The sequence below is a fragment of the Myotis davidii genome, unplaced genomic scaffold (genome assembly GCF_000327345.1).
Source record: "Myotis davidii unplaced genomic scaffold, ASM32734v1 scaffold246, whole genome shotgun sequence".
In the NCBI taxonomy this organism is placed as follows: Eukaryota; Metazoa; Chordata; class Mammalia; order Chiroptera; family Vespertilionidae; genus Myotis; species Myotis davidii.
The window spans coordinates 382,132-392,880 of record NW_006296542.1 but is presented as its reverse complement, the minus strand read 5'-3'; the positions used below and the strand labels follow the sequence as shown (position 1 = coordinate 392,880).

General features: G+C 52.3%; 1 protein-coding gene across 1 annotated transcript in view; it reads right to left on the bottom strand.

Annotated features, from left to right (window-relative positions):
- GOLT1A (golgi transport 1A) overlaps positions 1-3,985 on the bottom strand; it is a 42,232-nt gene extending 38,247 nt beyond the window's left edge. Inside the window, exon 1 of the mRNA XM_006771986.2 lies at positions 3,860-3,985. Within this exon, the coding sequence (XP_006772049.1) occupies positions 3,860-3,884 (25 nt within the window). The 5' untranslated portion in view covers positions 3,885-3,985. The remainder of the gene's footprint in view (positions 1-3,859) is intronic.
- Positions 3,986-10,749: the final 6,764 nt, after the last annotated feature.

Below are 10,749 nucleotides of genomic sequence, written 5' to 3'. Positions count from 1 at the left end.
TTGCTACCCCCTAAAGTGAGACCACATTTACCTTTCATCAGTCGTTAGCATTTTTAACTAAAGGATCCAGTTCGGAGCCACGTGTGGCATTTGGTTTTATGTCTGGAATAGGACCTCAGTCTTCCCTTGACATGACGTTGACACTTTTGAAGATTTGGGCCAGTTCTCTGGTATTGGTTCTGCAGAAATATCAACAAGATGGGATGCTATGTTCTTCTCAATGTGGCCCATTACTGATGATGTTTCTTTTTTCTTTTTAACATGTTTTTATTGATTTTTTGGAGAAAGAGGAAGGGAGAGAGCGAAACATCAATGTGAGGAAACAACACTGATCCATTGCCCTCCTGTACGCAACAACCTGGGCATGTGCCCTGACTGCGGGAATCGAACCGGCAACCTTTTGGTGCTTAGGATGATGCTCGACCAACGGAGCCACACTGGCCAGGGCAGATGAGGTTTCTCTGACCCCTTGATTAAGGTGTTGTCTGCCAGGGTCCTCCACTCTTCAGTTCCTCTCCACTCCCTACCTGACGCTGCCTTGGCACCAGGCCAACCTCAGGTGAGCCTCCTTCCACCTGGCGAGGGTTCTGACACCTGCTGTGGGCACCACCTCCCTTTCTACCTAACAGCTTTAGGACAATTGTTCAGGAAGAGGAAGAAGAAAATGGGGAGAAAGAGCCTCCTTCACTGTTCAAAGTGACCAATAGTGATGAACAGTAACAACCACTAACACTAACCGGCGCACGGTGCCAGGCACAGTCCAAGCGCTTTAAGTCTTGTGAACGCATCTAATTTTCACAGCTGCCTCTGAGGTAGGGACGCGGTTAGCCACACTTCACACACAGAACGGAAACACTCAGAGATGACGTCACTGGCCCAGGGGCGCCCAGCAGCTGGCAGACCAGGGTTTGATCCCAGTAGCCTGGCATCTGGCTCCAGAAAAAGTACCTTTCATCAACCCAGCCCATCCACCGCCACCCCCACCCACCCCCCAGGCCTCCTCCAGAGAAATTGTTCTGGCTTTGGCCACCTGTGATGTCCGGGTTCCCAAATCCAACGGGCAGGGGTCAGTCCTCACCTTAGCAGCTGGCCACTCCCTTCTTGGAGTGGTCTTTCTGCTGATCCCATGGTGGCCTGCTGCTGGTTTTCGTCCTGCTGTCTGACCACGCTTCCCCGGGCTCCTTGGCCAGCTCCTCCCACTTCTCTCTCTTCCTCTTGGGATTCTAATGGCTCAGGGCTTTGGCTCAAGTTCACGTCTCATTCTCTTTTCTCACATATTCCCATGTCTGGAAATATCACTTGTGTGCTGACAATGTTGATATTGGCCTTTCATATATATTACATTTATTATTATTTATTTAGCCCAAGTAAATAAATAAATAATGATGAGTTTGAGCTCCCAAACTCATGTGCAGCTGCCTACATAGCAAGTCTGCGTGGTTCTCTCTCTTCAAGGCCAATTGGACTCAACAGGTCCAAACCGAGCTATTGATCTTTCCTTAAACTTGCGCCTCTCTTGGTTTTCCTCAAATGAATACAATGTCACCACCACCCAATGGGCAGCTTGCAGCCATCACTGAGTCTCCTCACTACGCCCTCAGTCACTACTCCCTTTTTTAAAGTTTTTATTGAGAGAGAGAGAGAGAGATGAAGGGAGAGGGATAGAGAGATAGAAACATTAATGATAGAGAAACGTCATCGATTGGTTGCCTGCTGCACACCCCCTACTGGGGATGGAGCCCGCAACCTGGGCATGTGCCCTGATTGGGAGTTGAACTGGTGACCTGACGTTTGGTGCACAGAATGACATCCAACCAAACCAGCCACACCAGCCACGCTGTTTCTCTCCACTCTTACTACCGAATTCCAAGCCACCCTCACATCTGTTCCGGACCCGCTAACATTCTCCCACTAGTCTCTGCTTCACTCCTGCCTTCCTCATATCCCTCCTCCACACGGCGGTCAGGGATCTTGGAGAACATACCATCCAATCCTATTCCCCGCTTCCCCCTGGGCTGAGACAAAACACCCATTTCCTTGGCTCACAGCCCTGCATGGAGTGGCCCAGGACTGCTGGTCCAGCTTCATCTCCTGCCCCTGCCCCCCTCGCCTGACACACTCCAACCACACCTGGTTCCCAGGACGCCGGGCCTGCGTCCACACAGTTTCCTCCCACTGGTACTCATCCTTCAGGTCTCAATGCCAATGCCAGCTCCTCAGGGAGACCTGTTCCGCTCTCCATTCCCGACCTCAATCTGGTTCCCTCATTGCTTTCTTTCATAAAATTCAGCACATTCTTCATAAAACTTAGCACATTCTGGTTTAATAAAATGTTGGCTTGCCACTGGGCTCAGCCCTCTTCTCTCTATAGTTTTAGAAATATGAAGGCCAGTTGTTCTCCACTGGGAGGGGCGGTTTTGTTTCTCAGGGGACATTGGGAATGTCTGGAGACTTTTTTTTTTAAATCCACACCTGAGGCTATGTTTCCACTGATTTGAGAGAGAGAGAGAGAGAGAGAGAGAGAGAGAGACATTGATCAGCTGCCTTCCATACATGCCCCAACTGGAAGTCGAACCTGCAACCTAGATATGTTCCCTGACTGGGAACTGAACCCGCGACGGGATGATGCCCAGCCACCAGAGCCATCCAGCCAGGACTGGAGACAGTTTTGATGGTCACAACTGGGAATCTGAGTGTAATCCTGGCATCCAGTGTGTAGAGGCCAGAGATGCTGCTAGAATCCTACAATGCCCAGGGCAGAGAACACAACCAACTTACCCTGCCCCCGAATGTCAGTGGTGGGGAGGCTGGGAAACTGCCCAGATGATCTCACGGAGTCCTGTGCCTTTAAATGTCATCTCTATGTGGGCAGCTCCAAAATTCCCCTCTCTGTCCCAGGCTCATATACCCGGCTACCCACTTGACATCTCACCTGGATGTCTAATACCAGCCCATCAAACTCAACATGCCCGCTCCTCCCTACTCACACCTTCTAGTTGCTCAGGTTAAAATATTCCTGACTTTTTGTTTCACACTCCGCATCCAACCCATCAGCGAATCCTTTCAGCAGTTTCCTCAAAACAGACCCAGCATCGGTCCCTTCCCACCAGGTCACTGCTGCCACCTTGGCCTCCTCCAGCAGCTCCTGTTTCCCCACTCTAGGCTGTAAGTGGGGGGTAAGTCTGCTCACTCACTGTTGTGTACTCTATGCCCAGCACAGTGCGTGGCACAAGAGACACATCTGCTCCGTGAATGAATGAGTGCTACCTCCAGGTCACAGATGAGACACCGGGGCTCAGAGGCTTTAAGTAACCCCCCCGAATGAAACTCACGGAACCAGTTCCCTCGCCTCCCAGACCCGCAGACTACTCCACTGCTCACTCCAAAGAGAGGGAGAGATGGTTTAGGAGTGAGGATATGGGGGTTTGGGGAGCGGTGTTGAGTTTATTTTCTGGTAGGAAGGGACCCAGGGCCATAGGGGCCCCAGGAGAGTTTTGGGGGAAAGATGTTTGAATGGGCAACGGCCTCCTGGGCCCACCTTTGCAGCACCCCAGGTTTAAGGGCCCCGAGTGGAAAGGCACCAGCTGGAGTGTGAACCTACCAGCTCCCCCAACACCAGCCTTTGGCTTCCTGGGGGCCTGGAGCCACCCCCCCAGCCCCTGGCAGCCGAGGAGCCACCCCTGGCCATGGTCCTGTTGCATGGAGGATGCCAACACAGCAGCTCCGGGTCACTGGCTCCAGAGGTCACCTCACAGACTTCCCACAACGAGATCCCAGCTGGGAGGGGCACCTCGGCCCCCACCTCGCCTGAACACCCCGCTCCAGCCCAGCCCCCCACAGCAGGGCCCCCCACACTCACTCTGCCATTCGGTGATGGAGATCATGCCGCAGGCTGCCTGGGGGGCCCCCTGGGTTCAAGCTGGCCGGGGCGAGGAGTACCGAGATCCAAGCTTGTACATGCTCAAGGGAAGCTGACCCTTGGTAAGTTGTGAAAGGAGCCTCCGGTAAATCATTAACTCTCCACACACACCCACACTCACACACACTCACACACACACACACCCACACTCACACACACTCACACACACACACACACACACACACACAAATGGCTGTTGAAAGTCACAGGCTCCCTTCCCCTGGCTCCTCCCAGGGGCACTGTCCCCCCACAGGCTGGGCCCCTGGCGCATCTCATATCCCACCTGACTTATAGGGTCCCCTCTCCCCCACCTCCCTGCCTTCAGGTCGAGTTCAGTGCCTTCTACTCCTCGGCACAACGTGGACTGTACATAAAAGAGCGGAGACCAAGGAGTGCCCAGGCTCCTGCCTGGGTTTGGAGTGTGTAGGGGAAGAGTTGGCATCTGTGTTTCCCTTTGGAAAAGTACAAAATTCATCTTGTATACAGTTGGCTTGTTTTGCGCTTAGTACCCAGGCTATACCCTAGGGGGCGCCAAGCAACCGAGTAAAACCTGTTGCTGCTGGTCTCCTGGGAGTGCCAGACGGAGTTAGACACAAGGGCTCCACCTCCTCTTCCCCTGCTTTGGACTGTGGGGTTGAGCTACCATAGATAAAAGACTGGACTGTCGAGGAAGCCTGGTTCTAGTCTACCCAGCAGGTGAGCAGTCACGGGTGCATCCTTTCCTCCCTCTGGGCCTGAAGAGAGAGGGGTGGGGAGCTCGGAACACCTTCCTCCCACTGTAGGGCAGTGGTCCTCAGCCCCATGAGAGCCAGCATCCCTTTTAGAATGTCCCCTCTCCCCTGAAATGAAGTCCACAGATGACATGGCTAATCTACAGACATCCTTTGTACAAACGCAAGTAAAGCCAGTTGTAACGAAGAGAAATAATGTATAATAAAACACAATGTCTCTCAATATATAAATGCACCGGCAAGACTTACCGGAAGACATAAATGGCGTAGGCAGATTGCTTGCACCTGCTTATAAGAAATAGATTCGAATTTACGGGAAATAGAAGACTAGAGCCATTATGTAATTTAAAACAAACCCACAAGAGTAACAGGGAGTAAACACTAGAATAAAAATGAATGCTAGGCGGGTAAGAACAGACCGGATGTCCTTGCAGATGAAAAGAGAAAGAGGGATAGGACCTAAATTAAGTAGGGACGAGAAAGCAAGGCAAGTGAGGGAGGGCCCCGTGGGGCAGAAGGAGCCAGCGTGAATGCCCAGGCGCTGGCCCTCGCTCCCTGTGTCACGGCACGGAATGGGGAAATGGTGGCGTATCACACACACACAGATCCGTCCTGAAACGCCACTGTGTGTTCAGGTAAAATTCCATTTGGAGGATCTTCAAGGCCTTGGAGCTCACATATTTCCGATAGGTGATGGGAATAGAGGGTGGATTGGAAAGAGATATGGTGAGATAAGTGGTTCAACCAATTGCATGTGGAGCCCTGGGACAGTATGAGAGGAAGATAAAAAACTAACAGGCAACGCCCCCAAACAACTCCACAGGCAATCCTGACAACATAGGTGTGCATTCCTGGGCTGCAAACTTTAAAAATATAAAGGTTAGCGATAATAGGAAATAACTTCTAAAAACATTTATTCAAGAGATCCAATGAGATCCCCCGCATTTCAAGTAACTTTGCTTTAACGCTGTTTGGTTCTCTCAGATCTCCTCTGTTAAATATTTATATTACATTCAGTGTCTACTTATTCAGCAAGGCCCTCCTGCACTGGAGTCATTTTCAACCAAACATACAGGGCCGCAACGTTATAATGAATTGTGTAGGCAATGCAGGCGGTAGATTATTCAATGATTTTGAGACAACGTTTTTATTCCATTTAAGTTCCTGCTCCTTAATAAGCATCTCCTAACTTATTGAGCTACTCATGAAACTTCTAAAAAACTTAGAGGCTTATAAAAACTCTTCAGTACTGCTCTGAATTGCACGACTCATATGGAAGCTGTGTGGGCCCCTTGCACGTTATAACGGTGTGCAGGACACAGGACCAAGACCTTGTTTGCGTGCACATCCCCAGTAGGAGGTGTGCAGGAGTCACCTCATCTATATTTCTCTCCCATCAGTGTTTCTAACTCTCTCTCTCCCTTCCTCTCTGAAATCAATATAAATATATTTTAAAAAAGAAAAGAAACCACTGGTAAATTAAGAGCTTAGGCTCTAGAGCACCCCGGGCCTCCTTCTAGGTCCCCGAGACCTGGGCATTTTGTGTCCTTTCTGGTGCCCCAGGTCCTTGGGTAATGACAGTACCTTTCACATAGAGCTTAACGAAGATCAGAGTAAATTCATGCGATGGGCAGAGGACCGGGCACTGGCCCTGGCACACACTTCATGAGCCATTGTTATTAGTCTTCTCGCATAGTTATAACAATTACTGTCGTCATTAATGTTTCTGCTATGCGTACGCTAACAAATACTGTTCTACGGAAGACTTCTCTCATCGGGGGAACTTGTGGTTCTAAACTACTCCCATAGGTGAGCAAACAGCAGCGTTGAATTCTCTTCCCACCATGGAGCTTACCTGTGAGCTAGGAACAAACTCCTGGATCTGGGCCCTCCTGGCTCGAGTCCCAGATCTCAGCACTGGGCACTGGAGCCGGGCCCAGCGTGGTTGCCCACTGCCCACCCTCCTGAGAGGAGCCTCTTCACGTGGACAACCCCTGGGAGGAGGATGCAGACCCTGGAAGGCTGGGGCTGGCCCTCAGCCTATGGCCTGGCTGCGTGGTCAAGGCCTGGGGGAGGGCCCTGGGCCTAGGCTGGAGGAGTCGAATTGGGCAGCGGAAGGAGGGCTGAACGGCAGGAGCCCTGGTGACATATCTTGCAGCAAAGGGGAGACCTCAGGACACATTCTCACTCTCCCCTCATCCCTGCAGGCAGCTGAGTGACCTCCACAGCAGCATCCTCCACCCCCGACATTTGTAAGTGAATTCGAACTTATTTTCTAATTGATGTATATTTTTATTGATTTCAGAGAGGAAGGGAGAGACAGAAACATCACTGATGAGAGAGAATTGTTGATGGGTTGCCTCCTGCACGCCCCACACTGGGGATCGAGCCTGGGCCCTGGGCCCTGACCCGCAATAGAACCGTGACTTCCTGGTTCATGGATAGATGCTCAATCACTGAGCCATGCCGGCCGGGTGCATTCAGACTTTCGAGTGTTTTTCTTCTGTTTTCTCATTGGAACTTCCTGAGGGCTCTATAAGATGGTATTAACATTCCCATATCACAGATGAGGAAACTGAGACGCAAGGATTGTCTTCATGGCGCTAAAAGGAGCCGAGGAGGAGATGAGCCTGATGTCATCTTCTCTGGGATCCGTCTCAGGGACGTGGGGCCAGTTCTTCTCTGGAGGCTGTGGGGTGGGAGGTGCCGGTGGCCTGGTTCCACGGCAGCGGCAGGTGGAAGCCCGGCTCCTTCCTGGCACTGACATGCCCTCTTTAGGAATGAATGGCCACGCAGTCAGAGCACCGCTCCGAAAGGGCCTTCTGCTAGCTGCTGCTTTACTTGACAGCCCCAGCCTGGCTCCATCCGAGGGCGGCGTGGGCCCCGAGGTGGGGCAGACAGGGACCTGTGGGCATCATCCCTGGAGAGGAACCGGCCTTGTTGGTGGGTACAGTGGTGCCCGTGGTGCTCCCACATGCCTCCTCCTCTCCAAGCCGCGGGCTCTGGCCTGGGTGGGGCCGCAGATACTGAGGCAGCCCCGAAACGGACAAGTTCTCCACTACGCCTTCCCAGCCCTAAGGCCTCTGTCTTGAGTCTACATCTGGCCCCAATTCTCCCCGATTCACCAAGGATATCAGGGTCTATAGTGCTCCCCGGGATGCCACAAAGTCCCCAAAATAGTCACTTTATAGCGACTTTACTAGCCCCTTAGGGATGAGGATAGGTGTCCAGGATTCAAAATCAGCCATTAGAACCAGCCCAAGGCAAAATCGGCAATTAGAGGAAGCTTGCCTTCCCGTCTCCTCTTTCTCAATTTTCTTCTCTTCCCTGAACCACCACCACCTCCCTCTCCCCCCAGGCATCCCGCTTCACTCCAGCTGGACCGGCCGCAGTCCTGGGTTCATTTCTCTCCCCACCCCCACCCCCCAGAATTACAGGGCTTCTGGATTCTGTTCACAGAAAGATTTCAAACTGAGAAGCTTTAGTTCAGTCTTCCACACTGAGTGCCAATAAGCGATAAGCACCGAGTTCCTACCCAGAGAAATGGACCAAAGGCATTGAGGCAGGATGCAAAGAATTTGAGTGTCCTGATAACATGCCCCCAGCCCCCCTGCCCAATCATATGCCTTCTTGTCCCTTACAGCAGAAATACAGGACATCGCGTGGTCACCGAGAAAGGCGGAGAATAACTTTTCTCCTACAGTCCTACCCTCAGCCTCGGAGACCCAATCAGGGGAGGTTCCAGGGCCCGGAGCGTCTGATGCCCCCGGTATACAGACCTAAGCACAAGCCTTGATCTGGGGTCTCCTGAGCCAAGAAGATGACTGTGGTGTTCGCAGCGTAGCATCATCCCCGGGACGCAGGGAGGTGGCACTCTTTCGAGAACTCTGGGATAGCTGCCTGGGAGGGAGGGGGAGATGCAGCTGGGGGGAGAGGGAGTGGGGGTGGCGGTCCACGTGCTTTGAACCCGCTCTGCTCTTCGGGAAGGCCTGGCCCCAGACCCACCGTAAATGGCCATGAACCCCGAGGCCAGCCAGCGGCAGACATGGACACAGAGGGCAAGACACGCACCACTTGTACAAACCATTTTATTTCCGGTGTTGGCTTTATACAAACTCACAATATACAAATGCGGAGCTCACAGGAGCTCTTCAGCTGCTGAGCGCGGACCCCAACTCTAGCCTGTCGGGCAGGTGCCCCTTCCCGGGTGGGGCTTCGGCTAGAAAGGTCCCAGGGGCTGCTACAGCTGCCAGTCCCCTGGCAGAGATGCTGTCTGTCTATCTAACCTGAACTCTTCTAAGGTCACTTTTATGCTAAATAAAGACACTGAGATCAGACATTTCCTTGTACAGTTTATTGTCTAATAACTAGCAAATCAGATTGGCCCCAATATGTGCATAAATAGATATATGTATATATATATATAGGTATGTATATTTCATATTTTCCCTTAGTTTTAAGAGCTTCCAGGTGGGGGTGCCTGAAGGGGAAAGGAATTGGGTTCCTCTTGCTATAGTCAGCCCTGCCCCAAGAACACGCCTCTCGCCAAGGCAGAGGGCAAGTGTGCACAGCTTGCAACCTCAGAAAAATCTTTAAAGTGACAGTAGCAATATCTGATTGCAGCCTCTCGGTTATTGATCAGGGAGGTCATGTGCTAATTGGGAAGGCTCTGGATCAGTAACCAGGAGTGTACCCAGGTGGGTGTCTCAGCCCTGGGCCTCCATCTGGGCCCCATCCATCTGCAGCCAGATGCGCGAGGCTGGACGCAGGGGCCGGTAAGTGGTCAAGCTGGCAGGTCAGGCTTCCAATGCTGGCCGGGAGCTCTGCGCCAAGTACCAACCCCCCGGATTCCAGACCTGGACAAAAGACTCCCATCCTGCCCAGATCCGTACAAGGCAAGAGCCCCTTGCCCACTTCCAGTGGACAAGCATTTTGGAAGACTGAGCTGCCTCAGTCCGGCAGCCCAGGGGCAGCGGCTCCTGGCAAGGCTGAGCTGCTACATTGTCCGTGGGACCCTCCTCAGCCCAGCAGCGGACTCCGCAGTCTGGATGCCAGACCGAAGTGCCAGGCCCTGAGGAACAGCCCCCAGAAGGAAGGTCACAGAGTAAAACAGGTGCCATCAACGCGACCCAGAGCAGAGAGAGGCCACGTGAAAAGGAGTGTGGGAAGTCGTCCAAGGAACTCAAACATGTCTGTGCTGAAGGGCCAGGGATCCCAGACCACTTCCTTTGGCCTTTGCACCATATCCTGGGTCCGTCAAGGGACAGACTGACATTCATGTTTGGCACAGGCGGCTATGAAACTGCCTGCCCCCTGCAGCAGGTGATGGGGGAGGTCTGGGAGCACATCGTTGGGAGGGGCCTGTGTGGGTGGCCCTGTGCACACACTTAAACACTTTCTTCCATAGGATTCATACCCGAGAACTCTAGCGGGTCATCAAGAGCGGACAGTGTAACCAAACCCTCAGACCAGGACTTCTGAGAGCACATCCTGCCCTGGGGAGATGCCCAGGGGTGAGCTCTGGGGAGTGGCCCTCTGCCGACTGGGCAGTGGGAGGAGGGAGCAGCTGGGGGCGGGGGGCGGGGTGGAGGCTGGACCTCGAGGCAGTCACCCCAGTCTCCTCCCGCTGTTGGCCAGTTCCATTTAGACATTGCACATTTGAAAATAGATCTGCTTTTATAATAAAAGCGTAAAATAGATCTGTCTTAAAATAAGTCTTTCTCTCCCCTTCTTTGGATCCAAGGCATGGGGTACAGCCGCGACATGCTAAGAATGGCGTGGAGAGTAAAGGAGAGAAGACAGGCCTAGGCAGGAGTTCTCGGCAAGGGTCCGACACCCAAACCAATATGTATCTTACATATAAACCTATCATATGCATAATCTTCATAAAACATATATTAAGGCATGTAAAGCAACATAAAGGGCCAGCTTTATGGAATAGGAGGTGAGAGAGGTGACAGACGAGCAGACATTGATCCTTGGTATTTTCCATGTATTTCTTAAAAATATCACTTTAAAAAAAGGAGAGACAGATCAAGGAAGGGGAAGGCATGGAAGGCCCTAAAAAATCTGTGTCTCGTGGATGGAGAAAGGTGAGGG